The sequence below is a fragment of the Argentina silus genome (genome assembly GCF_951799395.1).
Source record: "Argentina silus genome assembly, chromosome: 1".
Taxonomy (NCBI): Eukaryota; Metazoa; Chordata; class Actinopteri; order Argentiniformes; family Argentinidae; genus Argentina; species Argentina silus.
The window spans coordinates 28,258,339-28,282,588 of NC_139655.1; the positions used below are offsets into that span (position 1 = coordinate 28,258,339).

Sequence of the window (24,250 nt, forward strand, 5' to 3'; positions counted from 1 at the left end):
TTGTCAGAGGGAGACAACACCACAACAGGAAGTTAGCCAAGCGCTAGCTCTGAGCATTAGTTCCAAGGGCTTCTGCAGCAGGGAAACAGCAACGTCTCACTATACGTCTCTCCTAGTTCAGAGCATGAATAAATAAACAAAACAACATCCGCTCAATTTTCCTTTAGCCCTGGGGTTGAGACCAGAACATTTCTGACACTTGCTCTGGAAGCCCTCACAAAAAATATAATTAATAATTCATTAACCAATATACTTATGTCCATTACAAGCAATTGTTTATATTACATGCACCTAATCACGTATGATGTCCTCCAGTCAGGGGAGGGATTAAACAATGGTAGGGATTAAAAAATTAAATAAAAAAACCAGAAGACATTGTGCAAACAATGCTTTCTAATAAAACTTAATTGCTATCTTCGATGGATGGATGGCTGGGTGGGTGGATGCATGGATGGATGGATGGATGGACAGAGACGGACGGACAGACGGACGGATGGACGGACGGACAGCTAGATAAATAGATAGATAGATAGATAGATAGATAGATAGATAGATAGATAGATAGATAGATAGATAGATAGATAGATAGATAGATAGATAGATAAATAGATAGATAGATAGATAGATAGATAGATAGATAGATAGATAGATAGATAGATAGATGCTGTAGCTAGATAGTCTGTATGTTCACTTCACATAGCGACAGGCTAAGTTGCAACCTAGTGAAACACAGCAGTAACTACCAGAGCTGCCTATCATGGTACTAATTGACAGGGCCAGGGTACAACCTGTCCACAGGGGCCTGGCCTGACTGTCACAGAGGGAGAGAGAGAGTGACAGACAGACAGACATGGGCTGTCAACCAGTAGAGAGTGGGAAAGAGAGATGGAGAGTTAGGGAGAGAGAAGCAATATGGTTATCACGAGAGGTAGTGAGGGAATGAGAAAGAAAAGGAGGCAGGGAGAGCGGGAGGGAAGCGACAGGAGGATGAGTATGTACTGTAAACAGAGAGGAGAGAGAGAGAGACAGTGGCAGAGAAGGGACAGAGAGTCAGAGAGTCAGAGAGTGTGAGGTAGAGGGAGGTGACAAGTAGATGACTGTGTGTGTGTCTGTCTTCTCTAAAGAGAGGAGAGAGAGAAGGAGAGAGGTGAAAGTGGAGGAGCAGGCATGTACATGTACAGGTGTGTGTGTGTGTGTGTGTGTGTGTGTGTGTGTGTGTGTGTGTGTGTGTGTGTGTGTGTGTGTGTGTGTGTGTGTGTGTGTGTCTTGGGCCCCTGCCTCTTCGCCCTACCAGTCACAAGTGGCCTCCTGGATGGTGTATTTTTATTTGTATTCATCAACATCATTTATCATCACTAAAAAGAGAGTATCCAAAAAAAAGGGTTTTAAAACCATTTAGAATGGTTTTCTAAATGGTTGATTTTCAGAGAAAATAACGTCTCTCGCAACTCATGCAGTTATCGTCTTTGATTGCGGTGTGAGGTGTGAGAGCACTTGGCTCCTGGATCGTTGGCGATGTCGGTTTTCACCTTCTCTGAGGTGTGTATGTGTCACACAATAACAGTCAACAGCTAATAGAAACGTCCGATCCTCCACACACTGAAGTCTGGTTACATATGGTGCTGTTGGTGACCTTGGTCGTGCTGTTGGTGACCTTGGTCGTGCTGTTGGTGACCTTGGTCGTGCTGTTGGTGACCTTGGTCGTGCTCTTGGTGAATGCTAGCTCTGTGAGAAAAACATCAGCCACACACACACACGCATTGACGGTGACAGTCATTGGCATTCCATGTCAAATATAACAGGGATGTGATGAGCCAAGGCAAAGGTATGTGTGTGTGCATGTGTGTTTGTGTGTTTGTGTGTTTGTGTGTGTAGTAAGGTAATACAATAAATGTTGCCATGCCAAGATATATTCATCATATTTCATATGATGATTTGCCCGTAGTTCAGTGAACTGACAAACTTCATGTGAAGTGAATGAAAAGGTACTTGGTTATGTTGAATTAATAGCATACATCTACTCAATTCACTAATCACTATAATGAACTGGTGAAACATGTTGTGCATTTGTCAATTCATACTGTCTCTCTCAGCCCTGCCCTTTCCTCTCGCATAATTAGAGGCACAAATAAACTCAACAATGAGTTTACTGTAATCTCTCTGGAGGTTTTTTCTGAGAGGCAGCATGATATCAAAATCCTTTCCTATTTTGTGCAAATTCTCAACGAGAAAGCAATCTTCATTTAAGAGAGGGAAAATATGGCTGCTCTGAAGATGATCCGTCTTTTTGCAATTCAAAGTGAAGCGTGATCAATCTTATGCAAATGTGTTTTTGGTGACCTGTGAAGAATGCAGAGTGCAATTCACATAATGCATTTTCATCCTTTACACGGGTTTAAGGCACAAAGCTTCAATGTTTTTATTATAAAAATAGACTTCCATTTATCATTGCTGGGAAAACACACACGCACGCACGCACGCACGCACGCACGCACGCACGCACGCACGCACGCACGCACGCACGCACGCACGCACGCACACACACACACACACACACACACACACAAACACACACACAAACAGATAAGCCCACACTCAAATAAAGGATTCATGATGCGTTAAAGCTCATTCACTGCTTATCAGAAAGAGGAATATACCGCATTTATTCTGGATGTAACCTTTGAAGTCTAATAAAAGTAGAAAAAGACACTCTGATCTCCCAAAAGGGACTAGTCGGGGTGGTTATATTCACTGCAATGGAAAGGACATGGCTGATTCACAATGCATGTCAATAGGGATGAGGGCAGCAGTGTGAACAATCAAATCACAGACCATTTTATCTTCCCCAGCATTGATATCATGTATGTTCGAATCAACATGATAACAGATCATTCTGCTAGCCGTACATTGACGTCATCCACAACTGCTTTGTGTTGATTTTTCCGTCCTTTTCCTATTTTATTTTCCTGTTACAATGCAAAGACTTTCCTTCCTCCAATTAAGTCAATTTGGGCTATCCCCTGTTCTGGTGTGTGATCGACGTCCAGAGTAGCTGGCAGCAGAGAGGAGAGGAGGCTTTGATGTCAGGGCCCAGACTGTTACTGTATTCAGGTTGACTTTGATAAACCCCATTAGTGCACTCTCTCCCTCCCTCTCCCTCTCCCTCTCTCTCTCCCTCCCTCTCTCTCTCTTTCCCTCTTTCGCCCTCGCCCCCCCCCTTTTCTCTCATTCCCCCCTCTCTCTCTCTCTCTCATTCCCTCTCTCTCTCTCTCTCTCTCTACCTTTCCCTCTCTCCCTTTCTACACAGACTGTAGGCTATAGCCTCAAAGGACAGAAGGGGGGAAACAAAATTGTTTGCACATGGAGGGAGGGAAGAGGGGGGGGTCAGAGAGAGGTAGAGAGCAAAGTATGGAGGTACAAAGGAGGGAGAGAGTAGTTGAGGAAGAGAATGGGAGAAGGAGAGAAGGTGTGAAAAAGACAGATGTTGGCCCACGACATAATGCCATACATCAAGACCAGCAATAACGAAACTGAGAGTTCTCCTTTTGCACATCTTGTCACCAGAAAAGGAATGAAAGAAGAGCATATTAACATCATTGGCTGTCACTCCAGTCCAGCTGTCTCATTGATAGTCCAATCCCGATAGGCAAACATCCGTTTAATCATAAAAGAATGAATCATTGAACGATACGTCAGGACGTCTCACTGAGGTCACCGCTTCGCACATGGAGTGAGACGCCCCATTCACCGCTCGCTACTCTATCTAAATTGAAAAGAGTATTTATACCAACTCAGGGATCACAAGTTAATGGAGGCAGTCATGCATCAATTGAGTTACAAAAAAAAAAAAGACGCTCGGAAAAAAAGGAGAGATAACTACATCCTTTTAAAAGATTTTTAATTTTCTCAAATTGGCTTTTGTGTGTGTGTGTGTGTGTGTGTGTGTGTGTGTGTGTGTGTGGGGGGGGGTGAAGCACACATTACTGCGGGATTTTTAATCAGAGATCAGGAGGGTGTTATAAGCGGAGGAATTTTCTAAAAGAAGCAGGATCAAATAAAGATCTCACTCTCGCTGTAATGAAGCACTGCTCTTCGGCTCGATAGGCTAATCATTTCAGGCCGTTTTTTTTGGGGGGGGGCGATGTAGCATGGTGTGATCAGAGGAGAGAGACTGTGAAGTGATTAAATATAGAGTCATAGAGGGAAATCATAACACTGCATTTAAGTGCAGCCATCCCTCCGTCCTTGGGCGGTGGTACTGTGACCCCCTACCACCACCACCATCATCTCCACCATGACTAATATTCTATGAGAAGGACTTGATTTGAATTTGAGGACTTGAATTTCCAATGAGATCTCAGCAAGAGACAGACTTGTCGTGATTAACATGACTGTGCTTTTTTTTTTCATCCACAAAAGAGTTGAAACAGTGGTCACCAACCTTGTTCCCCGAGAGAGTGTGTGTGTAACCAAGTTGAAAAGGTAATAAACTCACTCCTCACAAGTTGAAATACCCCCACCTATGTCATCGAATTGATAGCTTTTCCGGTGACGGTCACGTGTGTTGGCAATACAGAGGAAGCTGGTTCGAGACGTGTGCGAATTCGAAGTGCGAGAAAGCAAGACTGTTTGCAGCAACGTGAGCCCTGTGACATGTGCACTCATCTATTACTTAATACCAAGCACCATCACCTGACTCAGCTTATCAACTACCCACCAAGAACCTACTAGGTAAATTCAATCAGGCGTGTTAGGGCTGGGGTTGAACAAAAGCCTGCACACTCAGTATGCTCTCCAGGAACCCCAGCTGTTGACTGCTGCTTAGGGGGATATTCACAGCAAGAGGTTAAACTTGTGCTTTAGCTTGTATGATACAGTTAATGTCATCACCGTCTCCCTCCTTTTACACATCCACAAAGCAAAGCCTTTCCTCCTCAGAGGAGACAGAGGCACAGACTAAAATCAATGACAGACTCTTCTCTTTATCATGGTCCATCTTTTCTGAGCTATAAATACCCGTTGTGATTCTTTCTCTGAATCCTCTGTGCACTGCTTTGTCTCTGTAATTCTATTTCTCTCTCTCTCTCTTTCTCTCTCTCTCTCTCTCTCTCTCTCTCTGTCTCTCTCTCCCCAGTCGACGCGGCAGTGGCGCGGTACAGCTGTGAAGATCTGTTTCCCTGAAATTCTGAAAGAAACATCCGCTGTGTGCCATTAGCAATTCAAGAGAGAGACAATCATCTCAGCATGTGGAGGCACTGCTTTTTGATTTAATTTGCATGTGGCTCTCTTTTACGGGACTAGGTTCAACATCTCACTCTTGCGTATCCTATTGGTTAAAACCCTGTTCAATCACGCCTGGAACAGGCCGGGAGCGCTTTGCATGGCTGATCCCGCCCCAGTCCAGCCTATAAAAGCTCTGAGCAAAGTTCTCTCTAGTTTGGTTCACCAACAAGAGACTGAATTAGTCAATAACCTAGTTACTTTCTCTCATGCCCTTTGGGTGCTAGTTTTGTTGCTAGCTGTTGGGTGAGCTTTCAGTGTGTACACCACCAGTGCTCCCCTCTTTAACTACACTAAGTGAAAGACCTATTTTACCACACTAAGTAAAATACTTTGAGTATAGTTTTGCTTCCTTGTGTTTTCCACACCACTACTACTTGTTCTGGTATTTCCTTTTAGGTTCAACTTGAGTTTGTGTGTCAGATAGTGCATCACCACCTCACAAGTATTACTACTGGCTCATTTGTGTGCATTCACAGCTAGTTAGCGTACACTAGGTACACTATAAGGCCATTTAAGGAAATTCTTTTTTCTCCATCTCGTCCTCTGGGTCGATCAAAAGGCACTGCTGGGGTGTCTTGGAGGAGGGACCCCTAGCGCCAGAGGGCAGAGGGGCTGGGCTCCCTCCCTGACTTAGATACCGGTCCCGGCTGGGGCACAATTCATCAGGTCACACAAGCATGCCCACCTGCCTTTGGAAACTGTCCACATTAAGAATTTGTCTTATAAGACAGCCTTGTCGTTACCACAGCCAATAGCGTTAGCGACCTTCATGCGCTCTCGGTTCACTCCACTAGAGGAATTGCTACATCGTGGCCTCTGTTCAGAGATTTGTGCTGCAGCCAGTTGGGCTTCATGAGATTCTACCGTCTGGATGTTCCTGCACCTTCAATGGCATATACAGTCCTTGGCTGCTGGAGCTGAGTAGGGAGGACCGGGTACATTTCTATCAGGTTTCTGTACGGGCTTTGGGGCATTGTGCAAATAGTGAGATGTTGAACCGAGTAGACTGAAGGCAACTTTGGGTTACTGTATGTAACCTTGGTTCTCTGAAGGAGATGATCTCAACAGATTGCCCCTCGTTTGCGGGCTCCTGAAGAGGTGGTTCACAGAATGAAATGGGCACGTTGCGCATGAGGCTTTATAGGTTGGGCTGTGGTGGGGTCAGCCATTCCAGGTGTGATTGAACAGGGTTCAGAGAACAGGGTTTCAGAGAATAGGGTTCAGAGAATAGGGTTTCAAAGAACAGGGTTTCAGAGAATAGGGTTCAGAGAATAGGGTTTCAGAGAACAGGGTTTCAGAGAACAGGGTTTCAGAGAATAGGGTTTCAGAGAATAGGGTTTCAGAGAACAGGGTACTACGCCAGGGTGTGATTGAATAGGGTTTCAGAGAACAGGGTACTACGCCAGGGTGTGATTGAATAGGGTTTCAGAGAATAGGGTACTACGCCAGGGGGCATATGTTTGTGTATGAAGTCATGAATATTAGTTACAGTTCCGAGGGCTTCAAATCACAACAAATTTAACAAAATAAGAACTAGACACGTAGAAGCAAATGCTGACAAGGAGCTTCCCCCACATAGCTTTTTCACCCATCATGGCTTTTGCCAGTCCTACCTTCTCAGATCAATGCAGACATGGGACTAGAAACGAGGAGAGGAGTCCACTTTTAGACTATTGATATGCAGTCCAGATTTGACACTAGTACAGTGCACTAATGACAAGTCTTATCGAGGAAGACCCAGAAACATATGGGAGTGAGAAGGGCTTTTCACCAAGATACCGTAACAGGCATCATAATCAATGGCTGATAACAGAGCGACTAATCAATGCCAGAGCCAGGTGTCTAGGATGTGGGAGTGGCTTTCTGCACTGCAGGTAAGAGACTCATTCTCCCTACCCATTTACTCCCCTTCTCTTCCCTCTCTTTCTACTGTATCTCTTTCTATCTATTTCTCTCCTTCCTATTACCAACTGTATAGATTCCAGATCTTCATAGATCCTACTGTATGTGCATACTGTATGCTGTGATATTACTGCTCTCAGCTCCACACATTCAGCAGTATCACACTGATCATTTGTTTATTGTGGGTAAATTGAACGTTTAAACATCTAACTTTTTCCCCAAACCCCCACCCCCAATAGTACTAGTATGCTCCCTATGTTGAAACTAGATGACTCACTGTTTGTTTCTTTGATTTGAGTGGGTTCATATTGATTCCCTGAAGGTCTACTGGCACAGCTCACTGGATGTCTGTGGGGGGTATAGTGTAATGTTTTGGTATAATAGGCGGACACAGGTGCGGTGCAGATAAAGGGAGGCAGACGAGTAGGTAGCGGTACCAAACAAAAGGTTCTTTACTTAAAGTACAGTTGGCAAAACAGGATACAAACACTGACTTAATCTCAAGAACAAAAGGGGGAGAACACAGTCTCCAAAAACTATACTCGTATATTCAAAGGCTTACGTATCTCAAGCGACCAACAAACGGTGAACACACTGTGAAGACTGAGCGGGGAGTGAAGGGAAGTGAGGGTACATAAAGCATCAGTTAAACACAGGTGCAGGTGATTTCCATGAGTGAGGCGGCAAAGTGGGAGACACCTAGGGACCGCACTGGGGAGTGCGCCCCCATCCATAACAGTATAGGGTCTGGAAGCGGTGGAGGAATTGCTATGTGTGTGTGTGTGTGTGTGTGTGTGTGTGTGTGCGTGCGTGCGCATGTGCATGCGCATGTGTGTGTTGGGTCTCAAGGCTGTATTTGGATTAGGAAAAGCATACAGATTAGAGACACTATGTCCGTGAGCCAAAATACCCAACCCTGAGATGAGAGCCCCTCCTGGCACTACTGTGTCCCCAGGGTATGTGTGTGTGTGTGTGTGTGTGTGTGTGTGTGTGTGTGTGTGTGTGTGTGTGTGTGTGTGTGTGTGTGTGTGTGTGTGTGTGTGTGTGTTCGGTATGGGTGGTTAGCAAGGGGCTACTGTAGTAGTGGTGCCACGTGTAAAGCCCAGGATGTCAATGTGTGTCAGCCAAAAGCCTGAAAGGAGAGACCTTCAGGTGTGTGTATATGTGTGTGTGTGTGTGTGTGTGTGTGTGTGTGTGTGTGTGTGTGTGTGTGTGTTGTGTATGAACAGTATGCTCCCAAACTTGGATGCATATGTGGGACCTGTGTGCTTTCTGCAACACTGATTTTTTACGAAACATTGGTCACAACTTTCTGTTGTGCAAGTCTCAATGGTTAGACTGTTACAGGATATTAAATTCCCTCTGTGCAATTTAGTTTTCCTGGAATGTATGTTGACTGTGTTATTACAGATCAGCAGATCATTATCAGCAGACATACATTTAATATATTGTACTGCAAGTGCTAAGTTGTCGCACGCTATTTGGATTTCTACAGCAGATGCTCATATGAAACTGCAGTGATGTTTCACAGGATATTCCACGTGTTCAATTAAATAAACTATTCAAGGAGCCGAGGGCTGAGAAATATACAGTGCAAGATTACGTTTTTAATAAATCATCATAAAGCAATCTGTATACTGTATAAATAATCTATTTCTTGACAAATTGGATGTTTTCCCAAGTCATTTTCACTCCCAGGACAGATATGTTCTTTATCTTAATGCAGAGACTGAACTATGTTTCTAATGGTCTGCATACTCATAATGCAAATATAAGGAAAGCTTTGAAATAATCTTTTGAGGGAAAGAGAGATTTGCATTGCATGCAAACTATCTCCAGATTTTCATATTTTCAGGGAAACTTTGTCAGGCGTTTATATAATATATATTATTTTCTCAGTCTATGTGTGTGTGTGTGTGTGTGTGTGTGTGTGTGTGTGTGTGTGTGTGTGGAGGCATGGAGGCCCATTCGTGGCCACATGGTAAAAACTGATAGTTATCCCTTAACAAACGGAGGCAGGAAAGCCAGTCTCAGCTCAATGAATATTCAGATAGAGCCACAGCCTTGGGGAGACATACAGCAGCCTGGAACTGTTATCAGTCTCGCTCACTCCCATACACACAGCACACCACACACTCCTCTCTCTCTCCCTTTCTCTCTATCTCTGTCTCTCTCTCCCTCCCTCTTTCTCTCTCTCTCACATTCCCATATTTCTCTCTCTCTCATCCACCCCCCCCCCCCCCGACCCCCCATACACACACTCCCACAATACCCTTTTTTTCTCTGTCTCAATCCTGCTTTCACACACATATGTCTCCATGTCTATCTACCACTCTCTCTCTCTCTCTCTCTCTTTCTCTCTCATTCTTCTCTATCTGTTTTCTCCCTGGCTGTACATTTTCAGTAGAGGGAAATAATAAATGGCAGGAGGTTGGGGGGGTTGGGGGGTAGCGGGTGGCATGTCTGTGTTCTATAAGAGCGTTGTGATTAATCGAGCATGCCAAATCAGAAATTAAATGTCGGAAAGACCATATTGTTTGGCAGGCTGTTTTGTGATAAAGATGAACACACATGATCAACTTCTGACTTATCTGGGTCCTTGCCCATGGATTCCCACAGGGAGACAGACATGTCTTAATTGACTTTGTGGACCTGTTAACGGTGCGGTCAGGAGGCTAAGGAGAAAACGCAAATGATGGTGTGACTGGTTTACTGGTGCGTACTCCCTACACCTCAATTACCACTGACGGACTGGCACTCACACAAGACGTAGAAAAACAACAACGTTACCCGATATAGATAATTGAATGTGTGAGAAAAGCTGGTGGAGAAAAATCTATAATTCATGATTTTAACTCAGTTATGTTATAGAGGCCTGAGCGTAACTCAAATGAAGTCTTACAATACTGTATATTCAATTGACAGACAGAATCAGTGTTCTCAAACCATCACATTAAAGCCCTCCTACTTAGACCACATAATAGAGCCACACACCTTCAAAAAACAGAACCTCTGCTGCACACACAGGGGTTCAACTTCACCTCTCTAGAAGGAGCAGATTAGCAGTGGCTTCTACTCATAATGGATCCTCTGGGTGCTGTAGCTATTCCTCACCAGGGCAGCCGGAGGCAGGCCAGCCGTATAGGGGTAATATTTAGCAGGGCCCTAACCTGCCTGGGCATACTGCCACCATGGTTATGAATGAGCCGCAGCGAGGTTCGGACATATCGGCCATTTCTGCAAACCTCTCATCCAACCAGGGGCCACTTATTCACCCTCCTAAAGGTACCACTGCCATAGAAATAAGCGGAATATTTTCCCCCCAAAATCCACCCTGCTATAGAAATAATATGAGTGAAGCAGAATCTCTCTATTTCTTTTTTTTTTTTTTTTTAAATCCAATCGATTTTTTTTACAGTCAATCCACAATGATGGTGCAATAGAAGTTGCCTTGGGCAGGATAGTTTTCATAAAAAGAAAGAATTTGCCTAGCTTGCTTGGATAGCATTTGAAACTGCACCGATGTCAGAGAAATGGTGGGAGCCATAGAAGTACAATTAGTTGTGGACAATGATTGTTGAGATAGTCGTTCAGTTCCTAGATTTGTCCAAGTTCCACCTAGCATGGTGGTGCGTATACAGTACCTTTTAGCAGGACTGGCTGTCATGCTGTAGTTGAAATCTGGATGTTTAGCATCAGAAAACATATAATATAACCTATAATCTCTAGCGTATCTAGAAATCCTCCATAATGAGATATTGTTGGTTTTGGGAGGATGCTGCGCATCCTGTTGTGGGTAAACGCTATAATCCATGATTAAGGAATTTCATTGTGATGATTGTATACGTTATGTCATTTCCTATCATAAAATGACATCATGATTTTGCTTGCTTTGCTTGTATCATTTTCCCAATGGATGCAACAAAACCTTGCAGTTCCATATTAGATTACGATGTTGTCAAATGCAATTCAGTTTTCTTTGGCATCAGAAATCGTCTCTTAAATGATATGTTGGGACTGCAGAATAACTGTAAAGTTTGGCAGTGGTAGAGACCACTGCAGGGCATAATAGGAGAACACAGAATAGGAGTACATTTTTTAGATGTGTTAGTGATGAGCAAGCACTATGCAGTCCTAAGATACTCAGTTTACACATTTCAAACCATTCATTATATTTTTCTGAGCAAGTTAATATATATAAACTCCCTGTGGAAATGTCATACTGAATTGAAAAACAAAGAAAAAACAATTCAAGCATAGAAAGCAATCTGTTCTACAATGTTCTGACTCAAAAAATACTGTCAAGAAGAAAGGGATAGGCCAAAACTCTTTAACCTTCAAAACAAGTACAGTAGCAGACCTGTTAAATCAATCTTTAATAGAATAATTCAATCTGACACATTTTTACGGGCGAGGGGCCTTAATGTGCACGGAGTGAAAACACACAGGTAAATCTCATTGCTGCCTAATACACCGTAATGGGGCCAGTCAGGCTCTCAGCATGACAGAGCAGGATCCACCACAGAGACGGGCTAATGAAACAAAGTGCCGTGGGCTAGCTGTTATGAGTAGAGAGAGACGAAAAACAACAATGTTGCTAATTTCCAATGCAGTTTATCGCCTGAAAGAAGCAATCGGAATCATGCTCGGCACTGAGCGTCTTGACAGACGACGGCTTACTCTCTTTTGTTACGGACAAGGACAGAACACATGGTACGAACGGGAGACGAGCCAAGCTGTTGCGGAGGTAATACAGTAGGGAGCACACTACAACACCAACAACAACACTACACTGTGGTTTACTGTACTGCAGAGAGCCAACAACAGCAGAACAGTCCCCTGACCCCCATAGACCTGTAGTAGAATGGGAAGTGTTGTCAGCAGACTGCAGGAGGAAGCTCATACCAAACCGCTAGCTACAGTAGCAGGCTAGCAACGACACACTGATTGATTTGTGGGGTAATTGGCTTGGGGAGGGAACAGCTCAGGAGGTAAATAACCAGCTAGTGGCTAGTGACTTTAAGTTCCAGGGGGTGATAAACTCAGATTAGGCGTCCCTGGAGTGAGGGCTCGCCGTTGATAAGATAGTGTACATTCTGTGCCGAACACAGGGTCTTCTCTCTTCAGCAAGGAGGAGAGGGGGGAGATGGAGAGGGAGAGAAGAGAGAGAGAGAGAGAGCAGAGAGACGGACCTCTCTCACAGCTGCAAGAGGTGTGCCTGCAATGCTAACTCACTCCATCCATCTCGTCTCACTAAAACACACGGGGCGGATAAGGGAGAGTGTTTTCAGCATGGCCCAATGTAGCAACTGTCACTCCCTCCAGATAGGATGGCGGAGCATTGCCTCCAAATGAGATTGGTGGTAGCACAACACACATAAATAGAAGGATGGAGAGAGGAGAGAGGTTTCTGTGACTGGTGAAACCGAAAAGAGGCTTGTTTTTATAAATGTTACAAAAAGACGACAGACTGCCCAGAGTGTTATAGAAATTAGCCTTTTATTGAAATGAGTCAAAGGCAAAAACGGTATCTGAGCAACAAACAATCAACTCAATGTCTGGGAGGTGTTGTGTACCACCTTGACTGTCTGACTGTGATTTTGTTGGCAACATCTCTGTCTGATAGCATTACTTTGGGAAATTACATTAGAGCTGAGTAGCATACCTCCACTCTGGACAACAACAACAACAAGATCAACAACACACCTACACATCTACCCACCAGAGAGAGGAGACACAAGCATCAGCGGTGCACAACTGCTGTACCAGAGGGGACACTCCGAGCCAACTACAGTATGTCACTGCTGGAGTACGAAACAACTAATGAGAATAAGCTTTAGGATGATGATTTTTGTGTTTTGTGATTTATGAAGAGAACCTATGCATGCTTGTTAGGAGCCGTGTGCCCTTCGTGAAGATCGCCAGAGTTCACGTGAGGAAATGCCCCAGGTGGTTCTCTCTCTTTCCACTCATTCGTTTTGTCCACGTTTTTCCCAGCACGCGTCTGTAAGTCAGGCCCCCCGCAGTGCCTGGGCCCTCGAAATGAAATTAAAGTCCTGATGCCTTAGGTGCTCTACAGGAGGGGACAAATGTAGGCTACATTTTTCATTCTTTTTTGGGATCAGCCCAGAGTGAAGATCCACTTTGTCCCACATACTAAAAGAGACCCCTGGATTTGTCACTGTGCTTTGCCTTCATACTGTACTTTGTCCTATACAAACATAGAACAACATCCCAAACATACTGCATACATGAGTTGGTGTTTGTGTACTGTACATATCCATGCCCCTTACGACAGTGAGTGTCAGTAATGTATGTAGTAGGACTGATCAATGGAAATACTGATTGATCAGAAACAACCTGAAGGTATCTAACAGCTAGCCCCACATAGGCCCTCAATGGCATCTCCTCTCTTCTGCTGGTCAGTGGAGCTGACTCTCTAGTGTTCCAGCCCTGCCCCTGCCTCTCTGCTCTGCCTCGCCTCGCCTATGCCTGTCGTTTGTTTAGCCTGACTCCAACCTGACTCCAACCTGACTCCAGCCTGACTCCAACCTGACTCCAACCTGACTCCAACCTGACTCCAGCCTGACTCCAGCCTGACTCCAGCCTGACTCCAGCCTGACTCCTGCCTGACTCCAGCCTGACTCCAGCCTGACTCCAACCTGACTCCAACCTGACTCCAGCCTGACTCCAGCCTGACTCCAGCCTGACTCCTGCCTGACTCCAGCCTGACTCCAACCTGACTCCAGCCTGACTCCTGCCTGACTCCAACCTGACTCCAGCCTGACTCCAACCTGACTCCAGCCTGACTCCAACCTGACTCCAGCCTGACTCCAACCTGACTCCAGCCTGACTCCAACCTGACTCCAACCTGACTCCAACCTGACTCCAGCCTGACTCCAGCCTGACTCCAACCTGACTCCAACCTGACTCCAACCTGACTCCAGCCTGACTCCAGCCTGACTCCAACCGTCTCAAAATAATCATGAGTGATTATCTCTCTACCTCTGGCAAACTAAAGAATGCCACTGACTCTGTGTTTTGGTAACTTCATTCAAGAAAAAGGAATACAACCAACAACAAAAAACACTCCAAAAACTTAAATGTCAAGGAACCTATGAGCTAGTCTTTACTCATTGACTTTGTAGAAAGTCATGAAACTGAGGGGAAACTTTAACTTCAGTTAACTGGCAGTGTGAAGCTGACTGTGAAGTGTAGCTTCTTAGGGAGCCAAGAGGGTCGATTCCTTTGGTTCAATTTTCAATTTTCCAGTTCAAATCCATCTAAGTCCAATCTCATGGAGTTGCCTCCAGTACAATAAACCCATACATCCTAGTCCAGTTCCAATCTCAAATGTCATTACGCTGATTTCCATCCAATATGATTCTCAGTCCACTTAGAACGTGCATGAGATGTACTGTAAGTGCATAGATCAATCACAGTCTCATCGAGATGATAGTTTCATTAGTCATGGCTTGACCTCTTTACAGTAGAAAACACTATTGCCCCATTGATGACAATGGATATGGGTTGAAAGGTCATGGCATGGTAGGATTGATGCTGACCATGCGTGTGACAGTAGATCAGCTCCAATGAGATCGCTCATACCAGCGACAGGTCATAGGACTTACTGTTCAGACAGGTGTGGGTAGCAGAACAAAGTAGTTTGGGTGCACTCAGAAGTAGCATGCTTTTCTTTGCTTTTGTAGTCATCAGACCAGCACATACAGAGGTTTCGGCTGGGCCGTTTTTCAGGAAAACTGGTCTTGAACAAGGCCCAGCCAAAACGTCAGTACAGGCTGATTTAAAGTGTTGATATTTCAATAGATGACAACCTAAAATCAAAGAAAAGCCTGCTTCTTGCATGTGCATCTAATCTCTTCCATTCAGCTAAAGAGTCTCTCTGCAGACCTTTTGGGTACTGCAGCACTTTTTTTGATGACATTATAGGTATAGGTAGCCTACCACACCAAGGGTACAGCACAATCTATAACATTGTTTATAAATAGTTTATTAGCATTGTTCAATGTATGCATAGAAACTTCATCAATTCATTCAGGCATTAAGCTATTGTATCAAAACCATATACTGGTGGATAGTTATGAAGCCATATTATCAAACATAGATAGGCAAACAGCTGGAAAGACCTCTCAAACAAGATGTTGCATATTTCACAATGTTATTTACTGTCAAATATCACATTTTACAGGAATATCATATTATTGATCAGCCAGTTCTCATTAAGTTTGAGATTGTTAACAACCTTACGACAAATCCATTCCTTAATTGCCCTGCAGTCTCACCAGTTATTTCATTCCCAAACTCGACCACAGAGACACAAAAGAGATGGAATCCAGCAAAGCAGTTGAGAAGCTAAAAAGGGCCACATGAGGTTTTGATTTCACTGAGACAACACCATTCAGCAGCCGGTAGATCAAGACAGGCAGTCCCTGGGACTCAATAGCTGCTGCCTCTGCTCTACCACTGGCCCCACTCTTCAAACAGACAATGATCAGAGTGAAGGAGCCTGAGAGGGAGAAGGACCAGCTGTTATTTAAACCAGCAAGAGTCTGTCCTGCTACACCACTTAATCTACTAGAATGTGGGGCTACCAGAGTGTTGGATGCCTGTTGAGGTCACAATGGCCAGGGAGTGTGAGGTGCCTTTAGGAGACTGCATTATAGGCTGCAGCCCCTGTTTTTTCCCGACAGTATACAAACACCCAGTGGTGCAACCCTGCCAGGCTGAGCCCTTCAAATTCCTGTTTCCTTTACTACAATACATGTGTCAATTGTTATTTGACATTACTTAGCAGCAGGTACTGTAAGGTTACTGAAGGTTATATGGTAACAGTGCTACATTACATTGTTCCATAGGTCACATCGAAGTGCATGAGCTACTGGTCATGAATTTACAGGGTCGGAGTTGCTTATAAGGTCAAAGAGCTTGATCGTGACAGGCCAGGCCATGTTTTATCGGAGGACGTGAGTGGTTCAGACGTGGGTGACCACAGAACTGCCTGAGCAGAGCAGAATGGGAGGTGGATTTACGATGGTTTGTGATTTCAGGAGCTGAGTCTGTATTTCACTGGAGCAGCCAAGCGTCTCTGGGAGGAGATGGTAGAGGGAACTGACGGGTGTTTCCTGTACTCGAGTGCATCCCTTATCCAGTCAGGTGACTGAGGTTGGGTCACGACTACTGCAGGGCCAGGTGGAACCTGCTGGGAAGGTTTCTTATCCATACCTTTACAGCAACGTTTGTTTATTCAAGAAAGAAAACTGTTTCTATTTTTGTCATGTAGCTTGTATTTGATTTAAGAGATGGCACTGTGATTTAAGAGTTGGGAACATCTGGCACTGTAGTCATAAGATAAGAAGTATGGACACAGGTGGATGGTTGGTGAGCTGTGTTATGAGCTGTTGAGTATGATGCAAGAAGAGGTCTTATGTACAGGAGCATCTGGATCACTGCTTAGACTGCATTTAGAGTATAAATAACATACTACTACAAAGTTATACATTGCAAACACACTCAATACATTTCCCATTCAATTCATGTACATACTATATGCACTCTTAATGAAGCTTTTTCTGAGCAACTATTTCATAGCAAAGTTCTAATTAAAGTTCTAATTAAACCTGCATCTCTTGCCGGTCTCTTGCCACTCATGATGCACTTGACTCAGTGATTAAAATCCAAAGAGTGCACTGCACCTGCACATTCCGGTTTGGCACTATGGAGTGCGTCAGAATTTACTGTAAGTCAGGTCAATCTGAGATTCAGTAACTGCAGCTTCACTCCCTCAGCAGCTGCCGTGGTACTAGTATTAGTCATCAGCTTCTCCATGAGAGCTGAGAGGGGAAATGTGCTAGACCTGAAGGAGTGGTAAATCTCATAAAAGGCTCTTATCTTCAGATGACTGACAAAACAGAGCAGGTAAAAAACCTGTGACTCAACTCTTTTGATTCACGTCCCCCCTCTTCCTCCCCTCTCCTTCTTCTTCATCCTCTCGCTTGCTTTTCATTCATCTGAAGTGCCTCATCTGAATTAGCATGTTGCTAGTGTTAGCAGAGCAGAGGCAGATGTGAGCCACTCTCCACACAGCCAGATTCTGGAGCATCAAGTCGGGGGATTCAGGACTTTTATCTCCTTTAATTATGTAAATCATATGCCACAGATATTTTTTATCAAGACAGGGGAAGGCCATTTTTTCCCCTCCCTACAGCAAGCTGGGATGAGACTTCAACGAGTAGAGAGCAGTTTATCAAACTTAATGACAATATTTCACGGAGATATATAGGGAAACATATACACTTTATCAAGTTGAACTACCTATATTCCCTTTTCCCCATTTCCTGGAGGGAATATGTATCTCTTTTCTACTATTTGACGATATATAGTTAGGTTGCTTTCAGTCCTTAGCAACACAGTGAAAAACCTTATAATGTACAGCCTAGCAATCCCATTCCTTCCACAACCCATCATGTCAAACTCTGTCCATCAATTGTTCTGGGATCAAAACTCAACACATTATAGGGTTTATAGCAATGTATTGCCTTGGAGGAAAATACTATTCCAACCAAGGGATTGGTAATGTACAGTGTCTGTGTGTGTGTGTGTGTGGGGGGGGGGGGGGGGGGGGGGGGGGATATACTACAGTATATCAACCAACCAAGGTTTATTGCTTCAAATGACAAAATGTGTCCATGGACAATGTTGTACAGTAGGTCTTCCATCCATACAGTATCTGTGGAGGTGAATTGTCATGCCTATCATGCTGCTGGCAGTATGCCTTTCAACCTTCAAAAACACACTAAAAAGTTGACAGTGTTATTAAACCCAGCCAAGGGTAGGAGAATGAATATTAAATCATGGCTACGCATTGAAGGGTTGTCGTAAATCCTCACACTGCTTCCGTAATGGGAAATCAGCCAAAAGGTGATGCAAATTAAGAGAGTCAAGGCTTCACACACGGCGATAATTGCAAGGATTGTGTTCGACAATACAGATTAGTCTGTCACGCTCCCTCACCTTCTGTGGCGCGGTAAACAGCCCAGTTATTGGGGAACTCTGATCGAAAGCTATCAAACTGAATCTCCATGCCATTCATGCTATGGTTGGGGCTAAACGAGTACCCCAGAAGCTAGTCGCTGCGAAGTGTGGACAGACTGTCGATGAGACTTCAATGACTCAACCCCCAGAACAATGTCTGAGCCATACCACCATCGAATGACCACTCCATTGTCAATGTACATGTTGTGACCTGAATGTGTGTAAATACTATGTGCAGAGAGTTGAACAGAGATGTCAGGTAGCAACTTGGCATTTGCCTGTCTTAACTTTGATCTTAACTCTGTCAATCAAATGAGGAAAACAAGGGTTTGATTTGAACATGTGTATGACCACGGTCTAGGGTCACCAACAGTAACAGGGCTTTACAACTACAGGCGTTAACGTATTATTTGTATCAAACTTGCCAATATACAATGTACAGGAAAGAAAACATTTGTATTCATTTATTACCTGCAGTGAAGTTGTAGCTTCCTGAAAATCCAATTGCCTCCAGTTCACCATCAGAAACAAATTTTATCCACAGATATCGGCTACTGCTCCTGATGAATGGTGGGCTGTGCTGGCCGCAGTAGCGTCCGATGAGGGGGGAGAAGCCAAAGGGCCCATCCCGGACCTCGATGTTGTCAAATTTACATTCCCATGAAGACTCAATAGAATAGGTCTCTTCAAAGTGCAGATCAATACACTGCCTTGGAGGAGCTAGAGGACACAAATAAGCAGAAATATATAATAATATATGCACTAATTATCCATCTCAATCCACATACAGTAAGTCCTTTTTATCGGTATGGATTTCCTCTCAGTGAAGACCTTTCCGTTATCCATATTTCATCAAAAAATCCAGTTGGATGAAACACTCAGATCATAGTGTTTCTCCAGTCCACTGATAAAGTCTCTCTGTAGAGATGATCTTTCATGTATTCATTTCGGTAATCTTGTTATGCCGTAACCTAATCTCCTCCACTGAGTAATCAAATATCAACCCCCAGTATGTAAATTAAACACACTGAAATTGCAACTAGCTGTCTAATTTCATTACGATTATCAGCCAAACATCAGCACATCAATGGAGCTGTCCCCAATCCCTTCAATTTATATTGAGGAAGCATATTTTGTAATTTATTTTCTTTCAATTACAAGTGGGGCATGGGCATGCAGTGGAACTGCAGGCATCCATATTCAGAGCAGGCTGTACCCATTTACTCTAGATTCCACTTGAGTTAGAAGCTGTGAGACTGTTGTTGAGACTATGGCATTGTACGAATATGTGGTGTTGTTTTGCGAAGAGTGTGGGGAGACTGTTGATGAGACTTCAATGATTCAATAGCACTGAACCCCCAGAACAATGTTTGAGCCATACGAATGACCACTCCATTGTCAATGTACATGTTGTGACCTGAATGTGTGTAAATACTATGTGCAGAGAGTTGAACGGAGGTAACAACTTGGCATTTTCCAGTCTTAACTTTGATGGAATCATAATCATGTGCTGTCATGTCAAAATACCTCAAACACTGATTAATTGCCAAAAAGCTCAACAGTGATTTTTTGTAAACCTCAGCAGATATCAATCAGAATTGGACATTGAACTTTGAACTGAAGCCTAGCTGCACCAAGCAGGCTTCCAGTTGAGCTTTTGAGTTACATAAAGGGCATTTACCTTCAATGATGTAAACGCACTCTGTCTCTGGGGGGTATTTGCCAGGGTAATTTGGAGAAGTGAACAGCCCCCCTTCTGGTTCTTTCACCCAGGTTCCACATTGGCCCGCAGGCTTGACTCCAGAATTGTTTTTCACTGAAAAAAGAGCAGAGTGAAAAAGTTGAAAGTAGATCTGAAAGTGTGATGAATGAAAAGTCAGTGATGGTGGGATAGGGCAGGGACATACTGATGGGAGGATGGTTGGTGATAGGATGCATTATACCTGCTGTATCCCTCTTCGTTGTCCCAAACACCCCAAGTATGAGAAGACTTGCAACAACTGCAATAAGAGACACAATCAATGTTGGAAGAATACCCTGATGAGCAATGTCAGTATGCCATTATTTTCAAGTTGAAAAATGATCTTCAAGAATTAAGAGTTGGAATAGGATACATGTGGAAAAATTGCCAATGAAATAAACGATATAATTAAGTGACAATAGGTTGTTTTTCATTTCAAACAACGTTACAATCATTATTAAGAATAACTTATTGTAAGCCCTACGTGTCATTCAGAGTTGCTGACACTCCATGAAAATACACCACATCACAAAAAAACGCATGGAAATGTACTCTTACTGTAACATTAAAAAACATGTAATTTTTAATTGATGACAAATCGTGGATGACTAATGACCTTTGATCCCTCAAAGTTTCTCAACTTTTAAAATCCGAATAAAGTCGCGATGGTTGAGCAGGAACAGCTTAGTTCTTTAACCTGCCATGCAGCAGACCCGCAGGCTACATGTAACTGGCCATTTGCGCACTATCCGTCATGTGGATGGAACGTCCGTCCTGTAACTGCATTCTTCTAACAAATGAATCTGCATATAACGCTATGGAAAGTATGAACTGGATAACTAGATCCCAATGATATGAACCCTTAACAACAAACCAGTATGTATATTAGATTCCTAATCTCCTGCTACTACATAAGTGATTGAAAACTAGGCAACCAGACAGCAACTCCCCCATGAATATTGGGGCACTCAATAAAGGTATCTGAGGTAAGCATGCATTTCTGTCCAAAATAAGTGATGAGTGCTGATGACTTACCGTGAAGGAGGCTGTGCCCATGTACCATGTCTATTCCTTTCACAAGGGGCTTCAGGCTCAACTAATTCCATTTAGATAAAGGACTACTTCAAGAGGAAACGATTGAGATTTAAGGGAATTTCTAAATGGACACACCGCAATACCATTCCACCTTCCAAAAAAAATGACAGGGCAAATGTATTCCCCTTAGTAGCCTAATAATTTGTTTAATGAAAAGATGAACATTCCACAGAGAAAAATCGCAACTACTAGTCACCAGTTTCATATAAAACCAAAAAAAGGTCTAAACATTCGCCCGATTTCCATCCAAACGTTTCCAATACCCTTTGGTGCTGTTGATGCACTGAAAGGATTAATAGTTCCGTCATCAGCGTTCCCTGATCGCTCCACCTTTGCAATCTTCCGATGAAAAGATTTTGGGAAAAGGCAGCTTCGGTAATTCTTCTTCAATCCCGTTATTAGGAAAATAATCCTATGGAAGCGTGTTAAACCGTCCTAAACACATTAGATTTTTTTTTTTTCACTTATTTTGCCATGCGTAAAAATCACCCTTTGCAACTTCAATTGAAAAACTCGCAACGTGAAGAATGTTGTTTATCTCATCCTTTTCTTCTCAGTTTACCCAAATGACGAATGATGTTCGAAGACCATCCTCCAGTCTTCTCAAGGGCTGACTGCGCTCTGTAACCACCAAGAGTTAATACATATTATCGCCCTCCTCCAACCGCTGGTCATTCATTCATTCGTTCATTCTTTTAAGTCGGTAATTGGCTAGTCATCTGAAGAATGATAACAAAAAGAAAAAGGAAAAAAAAGAACACACTAACACAAACATATGAAAACTACTTTTCTGATCCAACTTCGTCGATGTTAACGCCAAAAAAGTAGAAAAAGTAGAAGAGGTCGATGTTTCTTTAAGATGCTCTGCAAGCAGACTGCAGAATCCAACACCTCAGTCGGCGGCGCACAGCGAAAATGTAAAAGGTAAGCAGAAAACGCACTCTAAAAGGAAATAGAAGGAACAGGCGAAAACCAGAAAGGTGTCAGAGACGCCAGTCTATCAGCAACTCCAGGCAGAAGTCACCTACAGCTTGAAATAGACGAGGGGCTATCTCCCTCCCGCGAACATGGCGGGGTCGAGATTGGAATAGAAAGTACTGAAGCATGCAGTCTCAGGAAAGTCATTCGGGAATAGCGCAGCATCAGCTATGACGGTTCCATATCTCGAACCAAACCATTGATTTTTGTCCATCAAATCATACCATTTAATTCACCCACTGGTTTTAATTCTTTAGTCACTCACATCATCACTGCATATTTTCATAGACTATAGGTCATAGTTACTAATTCTCATAATTGTCTTTCCGAGAAACATTCATCAATATTGGAAGAATAAGCCAATGCTGACCCTTTCTCTTAATTCCCATGTTGTGTTCATACAGAAATTATTGCTGCTTGGGCTTACTTAAAAAACATTGTCTGATATATTGAGATTCACACACATTAATGAAAAGATTAAATACACATGTTTGCTACTCCCTTTTCCTCAACATTTCCAGTTAACTGCAATCGCACCCCTACTTTCACTGTTAGGAATATAATACAATATAATCATTTCATAATAGCATGTCAACAACAGTTCTAGTGAGGCCATTCAAGTTATCCAGTAGTCTGTGAAATGAGTGACCTCAGAGAGCTGAACCAGTGAGAGAAACAACTCCACCACGGTTTATCAGCCATTACACTTCTGACTCTCAATAAACAGTGAGATGCAGCCATTGCAATTCATTACGTAGAAATGCACTAGTCATCACATAATTAGTGTAACTGTAGGGTTGCTGAAGCCCCATTGTAGTGATACACTTCAATCACTACACTAGTAACTGGTCTAGGGACAGACAACTGTGTGATGAGGTCATAGTGATTCATGGTCAAGACATGAGAGAGAACTGATCTTGAGTCTGTTTTTTAAGGGAGAGCTAATTCATTCTATCAATCTAGACACTGCTGAAGTTACTGTGGGAAGTATTCACTGGGACAGCATTTATTTCTAATTAAAGATGATTAAACCACTCATTAACAAACAGGATATGAGGATGCCCACTGCTTTAAACATGCTCCATCTCTCTCTCTCTGAGACTACAATTAAGTGCTGTGCGTTTTAATTTCTTCCTCACACAGCTCCTTGAGTGTGTTTTTACAGTATGGTGTGCCTATGCAGTGAACTCCCAAAAGACAAAGAGAATGAGAGAGAGAGAGAGAGAGAGAGAGAGATCCATTCTGTTTCAGTGTTGTGTACGGCTGTGATAGTGTCAGCTCGTATCCACACTCATCCAGGAAGTGTTTAGTCATTGTCACACCTGATGACAAAGCTGATCAGAGAGTGGCCAGGGACGAGCCAGCCACTCAGGCTCTGAAAATAGTCTTGGCAACCGGCGGACAATATCCATCTTCAGATATTCATATTACAGAGGCCACCTCACCATTGGACCCAGCTCCCTCTGTGTGCATGCTAATATGTTCGTTAGCATTCACCAGACGTTTTGCATTAGCATGAAATATACTGTATGAAATGGCTGGTGCAGAGGGGGGCCTTATGTAACACTGAGATCATGGACAGTCCTGTACTGTAGATGGACATTGCCATGTTGCCTGTCTGTCCTAATTGAATGGGAGATTGAGAGTGAATTAAACTTGAGAGTACTGTCCTGTCTTCTTTACTTTCTCTCTCTCTCTCTCTCTCTCTCTCTCTCTCTCTCTCTCTCTCTCCCTCTCTCTCTCTCTCCTTCTTTCTCTCTCGTTACATCAGGCTGCACTATTAAAACACATGCCTTTCTAGTAAATAATGCCATTTTAACTAATGCCCTATTACACCACTCTGAGGATCACCAAGAGAAACCCACTTAATTGGACATAATCTATCTTTAAGATTGCATTGACTGACAATAGAATACACTATGAACATGAGAAAGATAGTGACTAAAACCAAACTCACATGACAAAAATAAGTTTTCATCTGCTGCTGTGTAGAAGTCACTAGAGGATTGTTTTGGAGCTCAAACCCACCAGAAGGCACCAGTGTAGCCAATCTCTGTCTCGCTACAGGCCCATAACATCTGAATAAGCTGGCAACCTACATGGTAACATGGTGTACTCTGCATTCCACAAATCCTCACAGACACCACAAAGACACGGCTGAAAATAACTCAAATGCCAATTTCTGTGCACAGGAAAAGC

At 43.4% G+C, this 24,250-nt stretch overlaps 1 protein-coding gene across 1 annotated transcript in view; it reads right to left on the reverse strand.

Annotated features, from left to right (window-relative positions):
* The window catches only part of neto1l (neuropilin (NRP) and tolloid (TLL)-like 1, like), a gene marked incomplete at both ends in the record, with an annotated part of 58,949 nt that extends 37,908 nt beyond the window's left edge, over positions 1–21,041 (reverse strand). The window contains 4 exons of the mRNA XM_083673297.1: positions 18,709–18,957; positions 19,919–20,053; positions 20,181–20,237; positions 21,014–21,041. Coding sequence (XP_083529423.1) covers positions 18,709–18,957; positions 19,919–20,053; positions 20,181–20,237; positions 21,014–21,041 — 469 coding nt within the window. The remainder of the gene's footprint in view (positions 1–18,708; positions 18,958–19,918; positions 20,054–20,180; positions 20,238–21,013) is intronic.
* Between the last annotated feature and the right edge of the window lie 3,209 nt (positions 21,042–24,250).